General features: G+C 42.7%; 2 protein-coding genes across 7 annotated transcripts in view; both read right to left on the bottom strand.

Moving 5' to 3' along the window:
* The window catches only part of LOC131139780 (synaptosomal-associated protein 25-A-like), a 38,145-nt gene extending 20,432 nt beyond the window's left edge, over positions 1–17,713 (bottom strand). Inside the window, exons 1-3 of one of the 2 annotated variants that reach the window (XM_058089666.1) lie at positions 17,568–17,713; positions 7,714–7,819; positions 5,326–5,367 (exon numbers count right to left, since the gene is read on the bottom strand). In XM_058089666.1, coding sequence (XP_057945649.1) covers positions 5,326–5,367; positions 7,714–7,785 — 114 coding nt within the window. In that variant the 5' untranslated portion in view covers positions 7,786–7,819; positions 17,568–17,713. The remainder of the gene's footprint in view (positions 1–5,325; positions 5,368–7,713; positions 7,820–17,567) is intronic. The other variant, XM_058089665.1, reaches the window with a different exon arrangement.
* On the bottom strand, positions 17,608–24,267 carry lrrc28 (leucine rich repeat containing 28). 5 transcript variants are annotated; one of them, XR_009132297.1, is made up of 12 exons: positions 24,093–24,267; positions 23,669–23,751; positions 23,489–23,582; positions 23,358–23,398; positions 23,240–23,277; positions 22,898–23,035; positions 21,461–21,667; positions 21,251–21,353; positions 20,606–20,832; positions 20,371–20,530; positions 18,562–20,129; positions 17,624–17,757 (listed from the first exon to the last, which is right to left on the bottom strand). XR_009132297.1 is itself a non-coding variant. In XM_058089664.1 (10 exons), the coding sequence occupies exons 2-10, from the start codon at positions 23,654–23,656 to the stop codon at positions 20,060–20,062; spliced, it is 1,152 nt and encodes a 383-aa protein (XP_057945647.1). In that variant the 5' UTR covers positions 23,657–23,751; positions 24,093–24,267; the 3' UTR covers positions 18,256–20,059. The 5 variants fall into 5 exon arrangements, 1 of the variants encoding a protein (XP_057945647.1); XR_009132296.1 differs by having other exon boundaries at positions 17,608–17,757; positions 18,651–20,129; positions 23,489–23,751; XR_009132295.1 differs by having other exon boundaries at positions 23,489–23,751.
* Between the last annotated feature and the right edge of the window lie 69 nt (positions 24,268–24,336).

Here is a 24,336-nt window from a genome sequence, read left to right as displayed (position 1 = left end):
GGACGCCAGCGGGATTTGACCTTCTCCGGGCGGCGCACAGAGACCAGAACCGCAAGACCCGGGCGGTCGTGTCACTGATACTGTCTGCTCTGTCACGCTGCCAGAGGCTAAGGATCGCTTTCACCGGAAATGTGGATGAGTCATGGTGTGATATCGTGGTATGGTGGTATGGTATGGTGGTATGGTGGTATGATATGGTGGTGTGGTATAATGGTATGGTGGTATGGTATGGTGGTATCATGGTATGGTACGGAATCAGGGCACGATGTCACGGTGTAGCGATTACCGACCGGCGCTGACAACATGCTTGTTTATCCACAAGGAATCACTTTATGGCTCCAAAGCTCCAGGACAGGATGTGTCTGAGTGGGCCAACTGGCATCAAACACTGTGGTGACATCAAGTCTCCATGACACACACGAGTTACACACACAAGTAACACACACACACACACACACACACAAGTAACACAATGCGCTATTTAGATGAGTAGGAATAAATGGGTATTTATATGATATACTGGATATACTGTACATTTTTTTACATTCTTTTATTGTTTCTTTTTGAAGTTAAAAAATGTAATCTTGGATTAAAAAAAAAAGTATTAGATTTTTGTGATATTTTTATTTAAAAAAAAAAAAACTTTATATGTATGTTTATGTATATTTTTCCATCTTATCCCTTACTCTCAGAGGGAATATTTTTCAATCTGTCCTATATTTGTTATTTGTATAAGTATGACATATTTTTTCTTAAATACGGCACACAAAAATAATCAAAAATTTCCATGGAATTTTGACAAAAGCTGCTTTAAAAACAAAACAAAAATTAAAAACAAAAAATATCCACCCAATCAAATATTTACCATTAAAGTAAATATTTAAAATATCAATAACAACATAATATATAATACATTTTATATTTTTAATATATTAATATATATTTTTATAATATATAATATAATTGCATAATAATGCTATATTTATAAATATTAGTTATTGTAACATTGTTTATTTGTTATAATAAAAATAATGTTCATATATATAAATTTATAACTAAATTAAGAAATACCTTTTTATTAAAAATAAAATAAAATATAATATACTTGTTATAATAATTCTAAGTTGTATTATGAAATGAATATAATTAAGATATATTTATTAAAGTACGCCACTCCCCTCGTCCAGGTATATACGTATGGTGTATATTTATATGTATATTTATATGTATATGTATATGTATATGTATATGTATGTGTATGTGTATGTGTATGTGTATGTGTATGTGTATGTGTATGTGTATGTGTATGTGTATGTGTATGTGTATGTGTATGTGTATGTGTATGTGTATGTGTATGTGTATGTGTATGTGTATGTGTATGTGTATATGTATATGTATATGTATATGTATATGTATGGACGGATGATTGCACAATTTCGCTTGTACTCCTGTATAAGTGACAAGAATAAAGGGCTATTTCTACTACTACTACTACTACTACTACTACTACTACTACTACTACTAATATGACAGCTTGCGTATATTTCTATAAACTCCTATTCTCCCTTTGTCATTTCCATCTCCTCCGCGCTCGTAACTTAGCAGGCCTTTATGAGGTTGCAAACGAGGAGAAACGCCCTCAGACTTCCTGCCCCGCCTTGGTATACGTATATGTAAATATACATATAGAGTGTATATAGGAAAGGTCGTGGGGGGGCACGTTCAAGAAGAATTAATTCGGGGTCACATTAGCATGAGGCAAGGACGCTGACCTCAAAGTGACAGCCACGCGTCGCCCGCGGTTTTATGGCTGTCAACAGAGTCATAGACGGAGTCATAGACGGAGTCATAGACGACGTCATAGACGGAGTCATAGACACAGTCCCTTATGGTAATGTCCCAGGGTAATAAGATGGTCTCATAATGAACAATATGATATGTATGATATTTCATATTTCGCCGGATGAGATTAGCTTCCCGTGTTGCTCTACAAAGGAACTTCATGAATTTTAAATGACTTCCAATTTCAACGTGTCTTTGATGGCGTTCGCGTTATCAGATGATGCGAGGCGAGGCAGGGCGAGCGGCGTTCTCCCTGCCCTGCCCCCCCCCCCCCCCCCCCCCCGCCTGCCGTGTGCTTATTCAATTAGCGTAATCTTGACCCCGATCCCTAAGCCTTTACGACACCTGCACCGGCACGTGCCTGCAGGAACAGGAACGGGAACGGGAAGCGGAGTGCACTTGGACGCCAATCGTGGACGCTCGTAGCAGTTGTGCACTAATACACGGAAAATCGATTTCTAACCATGAAAACCATCTCACGGTGGACGCCATCGTCCAGCCAAGGCGACATGTGACCGCCATGACACGCCCAAATAAAAGTCCACTCGACCACCAAACGCTGATCATAACGTATCTGCTCACACAATGAGTCCTCTGAACTAACGACCAATCTCGGTACAAGTACCACAAACGGTACAAACGGTGATTGCTAATGACAACAATGCTGCTAACATGCTAACTTAACCAACTTACCCAAAACGCTAGCTTCCGCTAGCTAAGCTAACTAGCTAAATAACGGCCAACAAAACATCACGTCTGACCCTGGTACAGGTAAATACAATAGTGGCTAAAGCTACTAGCTAACCACTTAATGATTGTGTTAACCTTTTGTTGTGCTTGCGGGAGATAACAACAATGATCCGTATTCCTGTTTACTAACCGACCAACAGATGTCAAGCTAGGAGGAGGTCATAATCCTCAATCATCATTCCTGTTAACTCCAGATGTGGAGCGGAGTCATAAAATTCCGACTCTAGTCATAATTTTGATAATTTGGGACTAAACAACATAATCCAAGGCTTGCAACTCAACTTGGGATTGACTCGGGACTCGACTCGGACGTTAGTCTCATGACTTGGGAATACTTGGGATTTCCGGTGAATGACTTGAGTGAAATGTTCAAAGTATTTAACTCTTGGAATTATTATTATTATTATTTTTTTTAAAGCCTATGACTTTGAATTGACTTGACTTGACTTGACTTGAACATGAATTGACTGGAACAACGACTTGCTCCCACCTCTGCTGTTTACCAACTAATGAAGTCATGAACTAATTAACTAACTGCTATCAAAACATAATGTCTCGTACTTTTGGGATTTCTAGAGGTAATGAAAACAATAACACATTTTTTTAATATCCAACCTGAAACATAACCATAGTATAGTCAGCATAGTCCAGCTAACAAGCTAGCTTACTAAGTAATTCATTTATTGGGGTGCTGGAGCCTATCCCAGCCGTCTTCAGGCGAGAGAGGCGGGGTCCACCCTGGACTGGTGGCCAGCCAATCACAGGACACATATAGACAAACAACCATTCACACTCACATTCATACCTATGGACAATTTGGAATCGCTAATTAACCTAGCATGTTTTTGGAATGTGTTAGTGTTCTTACAAAGAACACTAAACTCATCACACACCAGCTTAACACTCAAAAGGTATAATTATGAAACCAGCTCAACCGAATCATTCATTCATTCATTTTCTACCGCTTATTCTCACGAGGGTCGCGGGGGTGCTGGAGCCTATCCCAGCTGTCTTGGGGCGAGAGAGGCGGGGTCCACCCTGGACTGGTGGCCAGCCAATCACAGGACACATATAGACAAACAACCATTCACACTCACATTCATACCTATGGACAATTTGGAGTGGCTAATTAACCTAGCATGTTTTTGGAATGTGTTAGTGTTCTTACAATGAACACTAAACTCATCACACACCAACTTAACACTCAAAAGGTATAATTATGAAACCAGCTCAATCGAATCATTCATTCATTCATTTTCTACCGCTTATTCTCACGAGGGTCGCTGGGGTGCTGGAGCCTATCCCAGCTATCTTGGGGCGAGAGAGGCGGGGTCCACCCTGGACTGGTGGCCAGCCAATCCCAGGGCACATATAGACAAACAACCATTCACACTCACATTCATACCTATGGACAATTTGGAGTCGCTAATTAACCTAGCATGTTTTTGGAATGTGTTAGTGTTCTTACAAAGAACACTAAACTCATCACACACCAGCTTAACACTCAAAAGGTATAATTATGAAACCAGCTCAATCGAATCATTCATTCATTTTCTACCGCTTATTCCCAGGAGGGTCGCGGGGGTGCTGGAGCCTATCCCAGCTGTCTTGGGGCGAGAGAGGCGGGGTCCACCCTGGACTGGTGGCCAGCCAATCCCAGGGCACATATAGACAAACAACCATTCACACTCACATTCATACCTATGGACAATTTGGAGTGGCTAATTAACCTAGCATGTTTTTGGAATGTGTTAGTGTTCTTACAAAGAACACTAAACTCATCACACACCAGCTTAACACTCAAAAGGTATAATTATGAAACCAGCTCAACCGAATCATTCATTCATTCATTTTCTACCGCTTATTCTCACGAGGGTCGCGGGGGTGCTGGAGCCTATCCCAGCTGTCTTGGGGCGAGAGAGGCGGGGTCCACCCTGGACTGGTGGCCAGCCAATCCCAGGGCACATATAGACAAACAACCATTCACACTCACATTCATACCTATGGACAATTTGGAGTGGCTAATTAACCTAGCATGTTTTTGGAATGTGGGAGGAAACCGGAGTACCCGGAGAAAACCCACCCACGAGATGGCCGAGGGTGGAATTGAACCCTGGTCTCCTAGCTGTGAGGTCTAACCACTTGACTACCGTGCAGCCCCTTACTAAGTAATGTTAAGAAGAAAATAAGAAGATGAACTCATATGAAGGAACCAACTAACAGTTTTGAAAACATAGCATAAAAATGTAGATGATAATAGAAATATGGTTGAAGTGAAATCTGGTGAAGCCGCTGAGCTGTGAGCAGATGCGCTTCATATGAAGGCAGCTGGTGTTGATATTCCAGCGTGTTATGAAAAGCGTCCATTATGCACGCTGTGTGGGTTATTGCTGGGTTATATTTATCCCTCCTGTCCCTGGAGAGGAGCTCACTTTGTCAAAAAGTTGCCCCCCCCCTCGTCACGCCCCCCCAGCGTGATGATGTGAGGCAGCCCAAACAGTGGCAGACACAACCAGGACACTTTAGTCTAAAAGTGGAAGCTTAGGAAGAATGACTTCACAGTGGAAGGCTGAGTGGAGGTGGGGCGCTTCATTTGAAGCACGGCGCAGCCTGCCACGGGAGGTTTCATACGTCGCTATCAAAGCTTGTCTACGGGAATGAGGCCGAGGCTTTGGACTTGAGGATGACGGCGGGGTCAAAGGTCATGTGTATATATATAAAGATATCACTCACCTCCTCCACGAGAGCTATCATGCGGCGAGTGCTCTCCAGCGACTGTGGAGAGAAGACCAGAGGACAGTTAGAACATCCTGTCCTCCATCTTCCTGTTCTCCATCCACACTGGACTGGCATGCGTTCACTCGTTCATCCGTGGACCACGCCCATACGCTCGTCATTTCATACAGACCGTATTTACCTCTGTCCGTCCATCAAGTATCCAACAAGCAGCATCCATCCATCCATCCAGGATTTCACCACTTCATCAGTCAGCCATTCATCCATCTTTTATCCATTCATCCATTCATCTACCGAGCCATTCGTACTTCCATCTTTCCATTCATTCATCCGTCAATCGCTCTGTCCATCAATGTCACCCATTCATTAATACGGCTGTCTATCAATCCATCCGCTCATCCATCCGTTCGTTCGTTCACTCGCCATCTACCCTTCTTTCCATTCATCCGTTGCTTTTTCCATCCTTTCATACGATAGTCATCCACTCATCCATCCCTTCATCCATCAATCCAGTCAACCATCCATGCGTCTTTACTTGACTTCTTCATCCATCCCTTCATCCATCTTTTCTTCCATGCAATCATCATCCATTCATCCACTTTTTCTTCCATGCAATGATCATCCATTCATCCATCCATTCATTCATCCATCCATTCATCCATGCAATGATCATCCATCCATCCATCCATTCATTCATCCATCCATTCATCCATGCAATGATCATCCATTCATCCATCCATTCATTCATCCATCCATTCATCCATGCAATGATCATCCATTCATCCATCTTTTCTTCCATGCATGATCATCCATCCATCCATCCATTCATCTATCCATCCATTCATCCATGCAATGCTCATCCATTCATCCATCCATCTTTTCGTCCATGCAATGATCATCCATTCATCCATCCATTCATCCATCTTTTCTTCCATGCAGTGATCATCCATTCATCCATCCATTCATCCATCTTTTCTTCCATGCAATGATCATCCATTCATCCATCCATTCATCCATCCATCCATCTTTTCTTCCATGCAATGATCATCCATTCATCCATCCATCCATCTTTTCTTCCATGTAATGATCATCCATTCATTCATCCATCCATACATCCATCTCTTCTTCCATGCAATGAACATCCATTCATTCATCCATCTTTTCTTCCATGCAATGATCATCCATTCATCCATCCATTCATCCATGCAATGATCATCCATCCATCCATCCATCCATCCATGCAATGATCATCCATCCATCCATTCATCCATCAGTGATCATCAAAGTAGGCATCTGTTCATTTATCCATCCATCTTCAGACACGTTTATTCATCCTCTTTAGGCTATATTTCATCCATCCATCCATCCATCCTCCTTATGACCATCTTTTCATCCATCCATCCATCCTCCTTATGACCATCTTTTCATCCATCCATCCTCCTTATGACCATCTTTTCATCCATCCATCCATCCTCCTTATGACCATCTTTTCATCCATCCATCCTCCTTATGACCATCTTTTCATCCATCCATCCATCCTCCTTATGACCATCTTTTCATCCATCCATCCATCCATCCTCCTTATGACCATCTTTTCATTCATCCATCCATCCATCCATCCTCCTTATGACCATCTTTTCATCCATCCATCCATCCATCCTCCTTATGACCATCTTTTCATCCATCCATCCATCCATCCTCCTTATGACCATCTTTTCATCCATCCATCCATCCTCCTTATGACCATCTTTTCATCCATCCATCCATCCATCCATCCATCCATCCTCCTTATGACCATCTTTTCATCCATCCATCCATCCATCCTCCTTATGACCATCTTTTCATCCATCTATCCATCCTCCTTATGACCATCTTTTCATCCATCCATCCATCCATCCTCCTTATGACCATCTTTTCATTCATCCATCCATCCATCCTCCTTATGACCATCTTTTCATCCATCCATCCATCCATCCTCCTTATGACCATCTTTTCATCCATCCATCCATCCATCCTCCTTATGACCATCTTTTCATCCATCCAGCCTTATTCCCATTCACGCGTTCATCCATCAATACAAGCATTCATCCCTCCATCTGCCCCCCCCCATCTGCATTATGCAGCATGAATATTTAACGAGGCCATTAGAGATCCTCCATTATTCTGCTGCAGCACCAAATGATCTGCTTCCTCTTAGCTCGTTAGAAGAACTAAGTTCTCCTAAAAAAGAAAAACTTAAGAAGTGATGGATGGCGGGAGGAGGGGGGAGGGGGGGTTGGGGGGGGGGGTCACATGGTCCGCTAGTCTGGAGGAAGAAGACGTCTTAAAATGTCAGGAGACAAATTGTCCTAAGCGTGACATTTGGCGTTAGCACGTCGCGTTTACCTCATCGGCTATCTCGTCCGCACGAGTCTGCAGGTCGGCCAGCTCGTTGCGCATGTCCGCGTCGTCCGCCATGATGGGTGTTGACCTTTCACCTCAACTGGAATGACTGCACCGAGAGAGAGAGAGAGAGACAGAGGAGGCTCAGAATATGTCGTTTACATTCTGTGTTGGGGGGGGGGGGGGGGTACATGGCATCTGTAAAGCTGTCAAGCCGAGGTTCCCAAAGTGTAGCAAATGAAAAACAATTAACTCCCAATTACGAGTGCACCTGAACGCCTCACAGTACAAGGAGAACAGTGTAGAAAGGAGACGGTGCATTCATTCATTTTCTACCGCTTATCCTCACCAGGGTCGCGGGGGTGCTGGAGCCTATCCCAGCCGAGAGGCGGGGTCCACCCTGGACTGGTGGCCAGCCAATCACAGGGCACATATAGACAAACAACCATTCACACTCACATTCATACCTATGGACAATTTGGAGTCGCTAATTAACCTAGCATGTTTTTGGAATGTGTTAGTGTTCTTACAAAGAACACTAAACTCATCACACACCAACTTAACACTCAAAAGGTATAATTATGAAACCAGCTCAATCGAATCATTCATTCATTCATTTTCTACCGCTTATTCTCACGAGGGTCGCGGGGGTGCTGGAGCCTATCCCAGCTGTCTTGGGGCGAGAGAGGCGGGGCCCACCCTGGACTGGTGGCCAGCCAATCACAGGACACATATAGACAAACAACCATTCACACTCACATTCATACCTATGGACAATTTGGAGTGGCTAATTAACCTAGCATGTTTTTGGAATGTGGGAGGAAACCGGAGTACCCGGAGAAAACCCACACATGCACGGGGAGAACATGCAAACTCCGCACAGAGATGGCCGAGGGTGGAATTGAATCCGGGTCGCCTAGCTGTGAGGTCTACAAGCTAACCACTCGACCACCGTGCAGCCCCGCTCCGGGTGCATCATATCAACAAATAAGTACGCTTGATGATTATGATTAACTTTCATGATTACTAAAGAAGGGAGAAAGGTAGAAAGAAATAGTCCAAATGGTGTAAAATGGCCGCTCGATGCCAAAATGGCTGAGGTTGAATGAGTCCATGTCATATGAGATGTCATGAATATGAATGATCTAAAGGTATGATGTCATAAACGTATTGTAGTCGTGTGTGATGAAGTATCTCCAACCCTGCCTGATCCTCCTCCTCCCAGCCTCGTAATAATTCATAAACGCCAGCTCGGAAAGCTACTTTTGTGAGCCCCCCCCCCTCGCCGTTCCGCTTTCAAATATTGATGTTGGCATTTTGCATTTGGCCGTCACAATAAGCTAGCAGGAGGATTAGCGTAACGAGATGAAGCGTAACGAGCGTTACATAAAGCTGCTATCGGTGCTCGTTTCATAAAAGCCAAACTTCCATCTGCCATCTTTATTGATGGGATGCTCATCTTACTGCAGCCGAGCCGCTTCCTGCTCGGACCAACATCCGCCGAGGCGTCTTTGTCCCATTTCCTGTCCTACGTTCCTTCAAGACACGCGTCTTGTCAGCGCTTCATATTTAATACAGAGCAGCGGTTCCGTATGAATAAACTTCCTTAGCACTGAGCAAGCCTAGTGGGTGTGGCTTGGGGCAGCGATGACGGAGCCCTATGAAATCTGCCCAGCAACAAGAGGCCAGGCAGATACATGGTGGAAAAACTTATTTAATGGATCTATTTGCACTTTTTCTTTGGCATTGATTACAATCAATCCTTAGAACACAATTTGATGTCAACAACATATCGTCTTTTTAAAACTAATAAACAAATTATGGTACTTCAAATGGTGACATTTCTAGAGACATAGAGATATATAGAGATAGATCGAGAAAAAGAGATATATAGAGATATATAGAGATAGAGATATATAGCGATAGAGATATAGATAGAGATATATATAGATATATAGAGATAGAGATGTATAGAGATATTTAGAGATAGATATATATAGAGATAGAGATATATAGAGCTAGAGATAGAGATATATAGAGAGAGATATATAGAGCTAGAGATAGAGATATATAGAGCTATATAGATAGAGAGATAGAGATATGTAGAGATAGATAGCGATAGATAGAGATATATAGAGATAGAGATATATAGAGATAGAGATATATAGAGATAGATATAGAGATAGATATAGATAGAGATATATAGAGATAGAGATATATAGAGATAGAGATATAGAGATATATAGAGATAGAGATGTATAGAGATATTTAGAGATAGAGATATTTAGAGATATATAGAGATAGAGATATATAGAGATAGAGATATAGAGATATATAGAGATAGAGATGTATAGAGATATTTAGAGATAGAGATATTTAGAGATATATAGAGATAGAGATATATAGAGATAGAGATATTAGAGATATATAGAGATCGAGATATATAGAGCTATATAGATAGAGATATATAGAGATAGATAGATATATAGATATATTGAGATTTATATATATATAGATAGAGATAAATAGAGATAGAGATAGATAGATAGAGATATATAGAGATAGCAATAGAGATAGAGATAGCGATAGAGACAGAGAGAGATAGAGATAGAGAGATATATAGAGATATATAGAGATATATAGAGATATATAGAGATGAGAGAGATAGAAAGAGATAGAGATAGAGTAAACATTAATTTGTACAAATAATGTAAATAATTTTGAATGAATGAATATGAATGAATGAATATGAATGAATGAATATGAGGTATATTTCATGTTTTTTTAAGCCAATCACAAACTCAAATTAAACTAAAACTATTTCTCAGGGTGGACTTCAAGCTTGAGGGCGGGACTTAGTCATGTGATTGACAGGGAGGTGTTCCCCGATAGCGCCCCCCCCCCCACCCCCAGTCTAGTGGACTCCCACTTTTTTGAGCCAATGTAAGACAAGAAAGAAGCAAGCAGACGGACCTTCATCCATTCACCTCATCCATCATCATCATCAATTGCAAGTCAAGGCCCGAGCGCCATTACACCCCCCCCCCCCCCCCGCCCCGCCCATTTGACGGACAGCAGCTCAGGCCGTGACAGATTAAAGTCAGAGGGGAAAGAGGATTTACTCACTCTCTCCTCTACAACTCCATTTCCTTTCTGGGGGCCGCCTGGACCCCCCCCCCCCCTCCTTTCCTGCAGCGATATACGCCAACGTGGACCTCATCTCCTACGTGGACCTCATCTCATACGTGGACCTCATCTCCTACGTGGACCTCATCTCATACGTGGACCTCATCTCATACGTGGACCTGATCTCCTACGTGGACCTCATCTCCTACGTGGACCTCATCTCCTACGTGGACCTCATCTCCAACGTGGACCTCATCTCCAACGTGGACCTCATCTCCTACGTGGACCTCATCTCCTACGTGGACCTCATCTCCAACGTGGACCTCATCTCCTACGTGGACCTCATCTCATACGTGGACCTCATCTCCAACGTGGACCTCATCTCCAACGTGGACCTCATCTCATACGTGGACCTCATCTCCAACGTGGACCTCATCTCCTACGTGGACCTCATCTCCAACGTGGACCTCATCTCCTACGTGGACCTCATCTCCTACGTGGACCTCATCTCCTACGTGGACCTCATCTCCTACGTGGACCTCATCTCCTACGTGGACCTCATCTCCAACGTGGACCTCATCTCCTACGTGGACCTCATCTCCTACGTGGACCTCATCTCCTACGTGGACCTCATCTCCTACGTGGACCTCATCTCCAACGTGGACCTCATCTCCAACGTGGACCTCATCTCCAACGTGGACCTCATCTCCTACGTGGACCTCATCTCCTACGTGGACCTCATCTCCTACGTGGACCTCATCTCATACGTGGACCTCATCTCCTACGTGGACCTCATCTCCTACGTGGACCTCATCTCCAACGTGGACCTCATCTCCTACGTGGACCTCATCTCCTACGTGGACCTCATCTCCTACGTGGACCTCATCTCCTACGTGGACCTCATCTCCTACGTGGACCTCATCTCCTACGTGGACCTCATCTCCAACGTGGACCTCATCTCCTACGTGGACCTCATCTCCTACGTGGACCTCATCTCCTACGTGGACCTCATCTCCTACGTGGACCTCATCTCCAACGTGGACCTCATCTCCAACGTGGACCTCATCTCCAACGTGGACCTCATCTCCAACGTGGACCTCATCTCCAACGTGGACCTCATCTCCAACGTGGACCTCATCTCCTACGTGGACCTCATCTCCACCGGGACCGAGCCTGCATTGAGGTCTGGCATTGGTTGATGTCTGACAGCCTGAACCAGACGCTGAAAATTCCCAGGGCACTTGAACTCACCACCACAGGACCGCATAATCAATGGTGACGTTGAAGAAAGGAGCTAGACACTGTGTTGTTCATCCTTCTGTGTTCGTTACATGAAGAATATCGGTTAATTACAGCGGTTCATTGGCTCCACACCCGTTAGCGACAAAAGAACTTCCCTGATATAAAATTCTATATGAATAAATGTAAATGTTTATGAATGTTTATGACTTTGAAAATCCCATTTAGAACATTATTAGAGCGCTGTAGACATGAACTAGCACCCCTATAGTCGCCTTTACACTCCTTTTATTCAGTGTTTACAACACAGCTCTTATGTAGCAGGGATTCCAGATGGCCGCTAGCTCACAAGCTAACCATGCTAACCAATCGTATCCTCGCTTAGTCAGCCTGCAGGGCTCATCCGTGACATCCCATCATGGTGTCATCGGAAGAAGGAAGAAGAAGCAGGAAGAAGAAAAGACTACTTCCTGGTTTGTTGGAGGTCACAAAGAGGTAGTAAAGCTGTGGCTCCAAATGAGATAAGCTGATCTTCACTTCATCCTGACTGCTTTGTCTCCGTCAGGACCCCCACCGGCAAGCAGCCCCTTCTCGTCTTTTTGGTCAAACTATCCTAACTGTGACTTAGCTTAGCTTAGCCTAGCTCGCAGCGCTACAAGCTAAATGCACGCTTCCACACAGATGCTGCGTACGTAGCGCCCGCGTGCACGCTGACCTATAAACAAGAAACATGCGCCAGGATGGAAGCGGGCCACAGAGCATCATGGGAGCCTGGAGGCTCAAAGTATTCAGACTCCGCCTTGGCCGCTTCACGCCTGGCTGCCAAGAAACACAACGTAACACAACGTAACACAACGTAACACAATGTAACACAACGTAACACAAAGTAACACGGCCAATACTCCATGTGGTGCGTTGGCACGTTTGGGTGCTTTTTGGTGCCGTTTTTACAGCCCCTTTTGGCTCTTTCTTTGTCCAATCATCCCTCATTTATCACTGTTAGCATAACAGCATAAAATTCAAGTATAACAATGACTTTGATGTTAATTTAGCCATACATATTTCGCCAACAATATATGTGATATGGGATATATGGAAATATGGGCTAATAAATATAAAAGCAATCTTCACTGGCTAAATGTACTGCAAAAAAGGCCAGTAAGGATAATTCATAATGCCGCCTACAGAGAACATACTAATTCCTTATTTGTAAAATCACAAATACTTCAACTTGCTGATATAGTTCATCTTCAAACAGCTAAAATAATGCATTAGGCTAAAAACAAGCAATTAGCTCAAAATAAAAAAAAATTAATTAATAAAAAATATATTTTTTTTATTTTTAAAAATTTAGATTTTTTATAATAATTTATAATGCATTTTTATAATAATTAAAAAAATAATAATAAAAAAAACAAACTATATCATGGAAAGCAGGAAGTGAACAAATGTAACAGTTAGTGATTGTAAAAGTACCAGATGGAGGGGTAGGATTTAATAAGCTTTGCTTCTTCCTACTCCTTTTGGACATGTGGAACTGGGAACTGATTATGGGATGCACTCAATTGGAATCTGATGCATGTTCAAATGAAATGAAACCATTACCATTACCATTACCATTACCATTACCATTACCATTACCGTATTTGGGTTGGATGTCGGCCATCTTTGGATGAATCATACATCATGATCAACCTTTGAAATATCAATTATGTACTTATTACAAGTATTTAGTATTCATAATGTGGTTGAAGGACTGGCTGAATTTCAATATGGCGCCTGTGGAGACGGAGACGAGTCGCCCACTGAGAGAACAAAATAAACGAAAGTGGATTTCTGCAAGGAGCTAAGATAAAAATGTCATTTTTCTGTGATAGTTCAAAAATGGAGGCACGTTGGAGGATGCGTAGAATAAAAAAATAAAAAAAAATCTTATTTCATGACTTCAGTGTTGTTGGACATTTTGAGCGTCTCTGTGAAAGAGCCCACGTGGGACGAGGAGACACGACAGAGTGGGAAGTGCAGCAGATTCAAAGCAATCATCTGAGGCCTGCAGGGATAATCACTGCAAAGCCCCGCTGTCCCATTCACTGAGGATAAAACCCGCTGGATTAATCCACAAGCCTACACACACATATACTGTGTGGGTATATGGAGATATATATATATATATATTTATATTTATATATTTATACACACACAACTTACATAACACACACACCACTTTCCCTTCTTTTTGCCATACATGCGCTCCCTTTTCTTTAGGTCACATTTACGTCCTCGTGTAAGCGGCAGTTAGCTTCTTTTTAACGCCGCTATCAGCATTCACTCATTAGCCACGTTTACATGAGGACTTTTTCCTCTTTCCGAATTTAATCTTTCCGAATGACTTTTCCAAAAACAATAGTATCCATGTCTAAGAGCCAAATATGTGAATGTATGCTCCGTGGGTGTGGCTGGATAATTCCCATAAAGCACCGGTGGTGACCATGTGCTGACCACCACCCGGAAGTTTGGACCGCTGTACACGGAATTGTGTGGAAAACTGCTGTGGTGCCAATGGAAAAGTTTGTAATGTAATGTAAGGACTGAATGCACGCTTCAGGGTGAAGATGAATAAAAATCAATCAAAACAGGTGATCTTGCATCAACGACCAGCTTTGGGCTCATTACGGCACGTAAAGCATCGGGTACCACATTAGCTTAACAGCGTCGGAAACAATCAGCTACGGCAGCACAAGCTATATTCACATGGGCTGCTATACCATGGAAAGGAATATTCCAATCTCCTGTCTACATGCGCCGCTATAATCCAACACAATAGTCAATAGGGCATGCCCAGAAAAACGTAAACATCAACATCACGTGATACCGACTTCCCAGAGTTTTTTTTTTTCCACTTGTTGGAATAACTCCCAATTGCGAGTGTCATTCGTTCGATCAGTTTTGAAATTGAGTTTGGATCAAAAACAAACTTTGCTTATCAGTCCAGTGCCGATTGCTGGCCTCCATTTTTAAAACTGAAGAACATCTCGAGTTGCGTGTTACGTCATATCTCATAACGCACCCGGGATTCATTAAAACAGGAAAAGATACAATTCAATCTGGCTAATATTTTATCATTTAACTCGGGACATGTTTTATATAAATACTGTATTTTCTGGACTATAAGTCGCACAAGGCCAAAAATGCATCATTAGGTATAAAAAAACATACATAAGTCGCACTGGAGTATAAGTCACACAAGACCAAAAATGCATCATTAGGTATAAAAAAAACATACATAAGTCGCACTGGAGTATAAGTGGCATTTTTTGCGGGTAATTAATTTCCAAACGACTTAACTAAAACAGACATTAGGTCCTCTTGGAAGGCAAGTTGTAAGAATAATAAAAGAATAGAGAACAGGCTGAATAGGTGTAAGATATGCTAACACAATGCTAATTCAGCTACACTAAAAATAAACATGAACACAAAAGGTGTCCAGTGTTTATGGAACATAAACACTTTTTTCATTTATAAGTCGCTCTGGAGTATAAGTCACAGGAACAGCCAACCTATATAAAAAAGTGCGAATTACAGTCCGTTAAATGCGGTATTCATTGGGATTGACACTTTTCTTTGGGAATGAGGTGTATACAAAGGTTCAGTTCTTTCCGTTTGACAAATAAAGCGAATGTAATTGGAATATTTGTGTCCATGTATACGTGGCTATTCTGAGCAATTTTAAGCCATACTAATATCATCTTGGTATTAGTATGAATGAAAGCTATGCTTGTAATATTAGTTCCCTTATTAGTCGGGAACTGATATTTTCCTGAAACTTCCCTATGTTGGACTGCTGATTACTAAAGAACGGAAAAAGGTAGAAAGAAGATTTTTTTTCCTGATGAAAGACGGGAGTCTAATGTTTCCTTTGGTGGGTTCCAATATTCTGCGTGTCTTGAAAGATCAGCCCAAATCATCTAACGGGTGGGGTGGGATTGAATGAGTTAATTTGAGCGGAGATTGGCTTCTTTTTACACTTGCATGACGCTTAAACATGCCAAAATGCTGCCTGTATGTTTCAGACATTTTACAACAGCAAAATCTGAAAAAAATCCAACCCTTATGTGAAACGTGCACACATATTTCTTCCCCTTTGCTGTGCAGTAAACACGAGGAAATGAGTTAATATGAGCTAGCTAATATAAGCTAGCTTACAATGCCGTAAACAATGTGGTCACGCACGATGTGAATCATTACATAAGCACGTTATCCTTTTGTTTTTTACGTCTTATATAACAGCAACATCAGAACAAGCAGCCCCGGAAGGTGTGACGGGTGGCTAACTTCTTTTTACACTTGCCTGTCGATTGTGAGTGATGAGAAAGGCGCTCTACGCCGCGGTTATGCGTCATTAAAAGCAAAGGCCGAGTGTTTACTTGTTGTTTTATGGTGGCTAAGACCGCTTTTTACACTTGTGTGACAGCTTAATGGTGTCGGTTAAAACGCTACACCGCAAAAACGCTCTGCGGTCGGGTTAGACACTCGCTGCTTTGCGGTCGTTTGCGGTTCTTACCGGGATAGCAATTTAATACACACGTGCTGATCTACTTAAGGGGACGGCCTGAGCTCTTTGTCCTTGCTGACATTAGAAAACAAGTGTTAGAAACACCAACAATACAGCAAATGTCCTTGAAATGAGACATTATGTTTATCTAAACAGCAAAAACAGTGCCTTAACAAAGACAATAGTTCTGCGTTTTGACATATTACTGAACAATATGTGTGTTATTTACAATAGTGTACGGTGCCGAGAGCTGCTAATAATATTTTTTGTGAAGGTGACGCACTCTGCCTAACTTTATTTGACTAAAAAAGAGAAACAAAGATGAGAAACAAAGATGTTCAAAAAGGTTTCAGCACCAGCACTGGAGCTGTCCTCGGTGCTGAAAGTCTCACTGAGCCCACTGTAGCCATGCCTGTTACTCACTGCTGGTATTATTCTGTATTATAGTATATTAATATACTAGCACTTGTAGTAATAGTAATGGTAATATTGTAATGGTAATACAAGAGGTGCCGTTCACCACTTTGCTTTCAGGGTTTTGCACAAAACTGAGGTCCGGGTGAAAGGTCAAGGGAACAGCGACGGCAAACACACAAAAAAATGTAATTTTCCTGTTGTTTTTTTTTGTTTTGTTTCCAAACTGTGACGTGTCCATTGAGCTTGAGTCCTTTAAAGGTCAAAATTCACTCGTAACACGGAGGATAAATCTAATTTACGAATACTGGGTCACATATCAAATGACCCCCCCCCCACCCCCCATGACGGGTTATTTCGTCAATACCCTGAAAGTGAACCATCCGATATAAATCAATACTCTTGTGTACTTGTTTATTCGCTGGGCGAGGTTGGGATTTGTGTTGTTGCCTCGTGCAACAAACAAACAAGCAGGAAGTGAAAGAAAGTTGATTAAAAAAAAAAAAAAAAAGATGAGCCGACCAACCTGGTAAAGCTCGACTTGCTTCTTCTCTTGCTTTCAACCTGCCGTGATTCCGCTTCGAGATGTCCGCACGCCGCACGCTCCGTCGCTCGCTCGCTCGCTTCCACCCGAATGACGGCGATAAGGAGGTAGAGCCCTCCCTCCGCTCGCGGGAGAGAGCGGATGTACTGGCGCCACGCTTCCGGTTAAGGTTCTACAAAACAAAAGCGACCGTGAGTTGTGTTTGTATGTCACTCACGTACTGTTATATGACACTTATGTGACTTTTCAACAGTATACTGCTGAAACCGACAAATAACACCAATTCTATGGAAAACCGTAGATGTTACTTTTCAAATTAAAGATGTGTTCGAGTATTTATTCTGAGATTTTGATATCAAAGTAATATCTACTCAAGCAAAAGCAAGAAAGTAATTCGATTCGAAATGTACAGTTTAAGTTGATATTAGTAGTATGGGACAGTGTTGAAAACTGACACGTAGTGTCATGTATCATCTCTAAAGAAATTATTTTGACGAATCAAGTCGCTGTTAAAGCCGATTGTATAAAGATGAGTTTAGACAAAATGATACGTCATATGGGTCGGAAGTTATGTAACGTAAGTGATTTATTGTAAAAAAAATTCGGAGCAATTTGCATCTACCCTTAATCCTAAGAGACAACAAACGGCCATTTGGTTGTGGTACCGTCTTTTATTTTGATGGTCCAGTTACACAGTTTCCGCCCGGCATTATTTTATGCTTGATGTTAATGACAAAATGGCCGCGCCCTCTGACGTAGCGTAGCGGTTTACATCAACACACAACACGCAGTAAAAACCTGGGCAGCTCAGGAATGGACTTGATCGATGGATATTTAACATTTTTAAAATTAAAGAAATTAAAATTAAAGATTCGGAATGTTGTGGCAAAAAAAGTCAAGCTAGCGACCTTAAGGTTAGTTAAAACCTTAAAACCACGAAATCCATCTTCTTTCATTGAAACTTGTTAAAACTTACTTTTTTTCCAAACCAGCAGTTTGTGGGAGGGGGTAAATGTCGACTGTGACTATGTCACGTGGTTCGTGTGAAGGATGAGATGCAGAGACCTGTCAATCATCCTCTTCCTACTGCTGTCGCCTGTGCCGCTTTCTCACATCACTTGTCACTTCACACGTTCGGACTGCTCATCTTCTCCTTCCTTTTCATCACCGCCTCCTTTCAAATTAAATTACAAAACAAAAACAAAAAAAGCCGAGACAAGACACACAACACTTTGGCAAGGAAATCGGGCCAAAGTTCAAAGGTGAATGTGCTACTATAAATAATAAAGAAAAGACAAGCAGGTTAAATGTTGATGATGTGCTGTGAAGACTTGACATTTCACAGCTTGCAGACCCCCCGCCCCCCCCAACTACCAAGCCAGGGCCCTGCCTGCTTGCTTACTACCCACAGGCAGGAAATTACTCAGCTGTTGCATGATGTATTAACACACACACACACACACACACACACACACACACACTCGGAACAAAAACCTGCACCAAAGGGCAAACGTGTAATCTGTACTCAACAGGAGAAACCCAAAAATGGACCATGATTACATCAGACTGTGTATTTAAAAAACTGAAATATTGGGGAATTATTGGGATTTATCTCAATATATTTATGTATTTATCTTGTGATGACCTTCCATGACTACATTCAGCTCAAAAACATAACAGGGAATAAATAAGAAACGGAGCGGTGATGCCAAGTTATCTTATCGTAGCGTAGCTAGCCATATGATGCTAAAGTGCCAACATACTCTGAGTCTAACTAGCATCATCATGCTGGGCGATCCAAGACCCTGGATGGTTTGGTGGGGGGGGGGGGCACTTCCCACTAAAGACTTGTGACCGGGCGAGTACAAAGTCATGAGTAATGCGTTGCTGATGTGAGGTTTCCATGGAAACAGTAACAAGTTGCAAATCCAGACAACCAAAGCGCACCGGGCGGGGGTGAAAGGTCAGCGAGTGTTTACTGTCCAAGGAACACAAGAGTAGACAAAAGGTGACACCATCGCACGTGGCTTTGGGTGTAAGTAAAACAAAAGCTTGTATTTAAAAACGGACAAAGCATTTGTTTATGGTTGCGGCTTTGTTAAATTCACTGGCATTAATCTCCTTGTGTGTGTGTGTGTGTGTGTGTGTGTGTGGCGGCGACCAAGATGTCAACTACATTCTTTCAACATCAAGTCCTGGCTGGAATAACAAACATGTTAAAGTGCTCTCAGGTGAGTCGGGGGCGGGGGCCAGGGGGGCCGGGGGCGGGATAGGTTACTTCACGTCTGCTTCTACGAGAGCTGCAACGCAGACAGTTCGTCGTTTCAACCAGCACAGCCGAGTGCAAAGTTCACTTCGGGAGTTCGTACGCACGCAGGGACACCGTCACGGTCCGCTGTCGTCGAGGCTGTCGCCGCCCCCGTGCTCGTCGGCGGGGGCTCAGGAGTGGGAGGAGCCCAACCGAAGCAGTGATGTCATCCTTGTAGGTTAAACGTCCGAAGGCAGCGATTGGAGCAGCAGTAGGCTACGAAACTGACGGTGGCCCTAGACACACACACACACACACACACAGACACACACACACACACAGACACAGCAACACGTTTGGAAAAAAAACCCGATAAATGACAAGACAAACAAGCACAGGGAGAGAGCTGACGTGTGAAATGAAATGTGTCAGTGGCTGCCAAAGGACTGATCTGAATACTATACACATATACGTATATACATACAGAAATATAAATATATATATATGATGTTGGAATACAAAGAAAGCGTATCAAACCTGCGGTGCACGCCTGCCAGGGCGGTGTGCCGCAGCGGGAAGAGTTTGGGGTAAATGATGGTGAACATGGCTTGGCTGCAGCGGTGACAGTGACCCAGAGGAAACTGCAGCAGGTCCAGAAGACTCTTTGGGAGAGCGATGGGAGGCAGGAGGTTGACATCTTGGGGGAGGCGGGTGGGAATAAGTCATCTTTACGTTTTTCGACCATATGGTGCAGACGTAAACAGGACGTCACCTGTGTGATGTCGGTGGTGGTGATGCTGCTGCTGATGATGATGATGGTGGTGGTGGTGGTAGAGGCGGTGTAGCGTTCTCATGGCGAGCTCCTCCAGAGGAACTACGCTGTCCGCCTCCGAGGCGACCACCTTGACCTCAGCGGGCAGCCCGACCAGAGCCTGGCTCAGAGCCTCACCCAGGAAGTCGCCCGGTTCGCCGGCTTGGACCTGCGGCAACACGCCGCACCTGTGACCATGTGTCACACATTTAAAAAGACCAAATATGTCATACATAAGCATAACACGCACATGAATTGGATGGCTGCAGCTAATTTAGAGCATGTAAGGCCGCGTGGTCGCTAGAGGGCGCCAAAGGACTGGTGTACAGATGGATTATGTTCAATCAAATCAAATGAACTGTTATTGATATTCTATTATTATTTATAAATTATTTATTATTATTTTATTATCATTACTAAGCATTTTATTCATATGCTGCAGTTATCCCATACTTAAAAGCATATTTACTAAGTGAAAAGACCCAATGCCTTCAAGTAGCTTTTGCGTAGCAGGATTTAACCCCGCAGAGGAGAGGTTTTTGCTTTTTCTTTGGCACTTTGCACTTTGCTTATTCAGCGGAAGGAGCAGCGAGGAAGTGGCGTTACCCGCTGCAGCCGATGACCTTGTTGTACAAGTAGGACGGGAGGCCTGTCAGGTCCAAATTGTTGTCCACAAATACAAACTGCAGTTCCCGTGATCGGCCCAGATCTACAAACACAACAAGAGTGACTCACTTTGGATTTGGATAATAATAATAATAATAATAATTCCATGCAAGCAAAGACGTGACAGGCTTGAGCGGAACCGACACCGACCGAGCGGCAGGAAGGTGAGGCGGTTGGCCGCCATGGAGAGCTGGTTGAGGCGGTGCAGCCAGCAGAGGTGGCGGGGGACGTGGCTCAGCAGGTTGTGGTCGGCGCTCAGGTTCTGCAGAGAGAGGCAGCGGTGCAGCCGGTCGGGGAGGGACAGGAGCTGGTTCATGGACACGTCCAAAGTCTCCAGTTCATGCAGGTCTCCGATCTCTGCGGGGGTGGAAGGCAGGACTTAAAAAGCGGCAGTTGTCTGGAGCGGTCATTCGGGATTCAACCCGCCGTCCATTTGACACAAAGCTGCAAATATCTGCCGGAGAACGGCGAGCCGTCAAGAGAAGACCGCGTTCCGCCGCCGTCGCCGCTGCGCTTCACACGTTGCAAACAATCCATTTAAGTGTAAGATATTTCCGTTGAAAACAATTCCACAATTTGGGTCCCCCAACCAAACCAGTTGGGACTCCCAGACTGGTAGCAAAGCATGAACCCATATTCTGGCCTCTTTATGAGGTACTTACAGGATCCAATTAAATCTGATAAAAGGCTTTATTTGAATTTAAAAAAAACTGCCTTTTCATTTATTATTGTGGTTGTAGTTTGCATAATATTAAGACCTTTCTTATTCCGACTCTCTAATACATGTTAATGTTGAGTTAAATGAATGAACACCTCTGTGGATCAATCAAAATAGTACCTAATAAAGTGCCTGGTGAATAAAATAACAATAAAATACACTGGAATTAGATTAGATCTTGGAATTAGATTAGATTAAACTTTCCTGTTATTGCTCGTGTCACTGGTACAGGGCAACAAAATGCAGTTAGCATCCAGTGCAGATTTATAAATACCTTATTAGCAAATAAATGAAGAAATATAATATATTATATATATTATGTTAATATATATAATTATATATATATATTATTTTAATAATATTTTATTATTATTATTATATAAATATATATATATATATAATATATATAATATAATAATGAAGATATATGTACAAAGTATAACTGGCTATGACTATGACACAGTGTGGATATATACATGACTATAGTATAAATGACTATAGTATGGCTTCTGTACAGTTTATTAGTTAGGTGAGGTAAAAATAAATTGAACAATATGCATATTTTCAACATATTTCATAAGTTTCTTTGCTTGTAATAGATGTGGTATTGTTAGCGTGGTTGACTGTAAAAGTGGCCCAAGTCTAAAGAAACAATGCTGCCCTCTGCTGGGCCGAGAGATTACTGCACCTGCAAATAACCCCCTATATTCATTTAGAATGTTGGAATGTTGCTGTCGTTTTAGGAAGGGAGTCAAATTGTGGAGCAGACTTGACAAAAAACAAAAAAAAAAACGGCGTCATAATTAAAGCCCAATAACGGCCGTGGCTACGCCTTAGCTTGTATGCAATGACAACAAGGAGCGTTTTACCTGGTGGGAGACACTTGAGCTGGTTGTTGGACAGCCTCAGGTGGCGTAGTGACCTCAGTCGGCCCACCTCTGGGCACAGCACCTGGAGGGCGTTGTTGCTCAGGTCCAGTGACTGCAGCCGAGCTAGGTTTCCAATGGCTGAGGGACAAACCAAAACACACACGCACACCATGAAATTGATTAAGTGGCAAAAGCCAAAGGTTTGGAGACACATTCTAATACAATTGAATGAGAAAGTGTCTCCAAACTTTTGACTGGTAGCGTATGTAAGCTGCACATGAATGATTTTCAAATTCTATTGACCATGCAATGGCCATAATAGGAACATTGAGGGGGGCTCACCTTCCGGAATAATCACTATGTTGTTGGAGTGCAAATACCTCAAAAGAATAAATAAAGGTTAAACCCTAAAAAGTAATGCTAACTAAACTAATATTGTAATACTACTGTGAATACTCACAGTTCGATTAGATTCGGTAACTTCTGTGCAAGGTTGTCAGGCTGGACACACAAACACAAAAACAAACCTCACAAGAATTGAAGCGCATCTTCAATGACTTGTGGTTGCTTAGTGGCGTGTTTAATGCTTACCAAGGTAGTGAGCAAGTTCCTTTTCATGTACAGCCTCTCCAGAAACTGCAGGCCTTCATCTTTGAGCAGCTCGACAGGGAAATTGTTCAGATTCCTGTAGTTGAGAAAGAGATTTTTGTGGCGCTCCTGCTTGGCCATGACTATGGTCTCATGGAGTTCTGTGGCCATCTTAAAGGACACCTTTTCCTCTCCTTCACTGTGGAGACTTGACGGGTCCTCTCCTTCCTTCCTTCCTTCCTTGCCTCTACGCCATCATTGTCTCTCTGAAGAAAACAACATTGAGAGAGAATGCGACTCCAGGTGCCATATCCTAATTTTCACTTTAATAAACATTACAGGGGCTATACGTGACTACAAATTACACCAATAATAAATTTGACCACAAACAGCACAATTCGGGGCTACTGTGATACAAACATACGATGAAGAAAGTTACAGACTGAAGACAAAAACTGTCAACAGGCTAGTAGCGTTAGCATAGGCTGACTAGCATTAGCTTCCCAGCGCAGCTAGCTGGCTAGGTAGCTAAGCGCCGGCAGCCATGCCAAAATAACAAACCTAAGCAAGAACAGCAGATTTTTTTTTTTTTAAAAAAGGACCTTACCTTAAAGTTTAACCGTGAAGGACCGGCACACTTTAATTACACAAACCAACATGACGAGGATGAAAATATTCAGAGACGAGTATGAACATCAAGCTAAGCTAAAGAGCTAACGCCACCGCTCGGTCAAAAGCAACTGTCGTACACACAACGCGTGACGTCACTTCCGCTCAAAAAGTGATCTGGGCGGAAGCTCGACTCGAAAGGTATTCCGGATGATTTTGTTGGCTCAAACCTGAGTCGATAA

The sequence above is a fragment of the Doryrhamphus excisus genome, chromosome 12 (assembly GCF_030265055.1).
Source record: "Doryrhamphus excisus isolate RoL2022-K1 chromosome 12, RoL_Dexc_1.0, whole genome shotgun sequence".
NCBI lineage: Eukaryota > Metazoa > Chordata > Actinopteri > Syngnathiformes > Syngnathidae > Doryrhamphus > Doryrhamphus excisus.
Note: the sequence above shows the minus strand (reverse complement) of the source record. Positions and strands in the feature narration are given on the sequence as shown.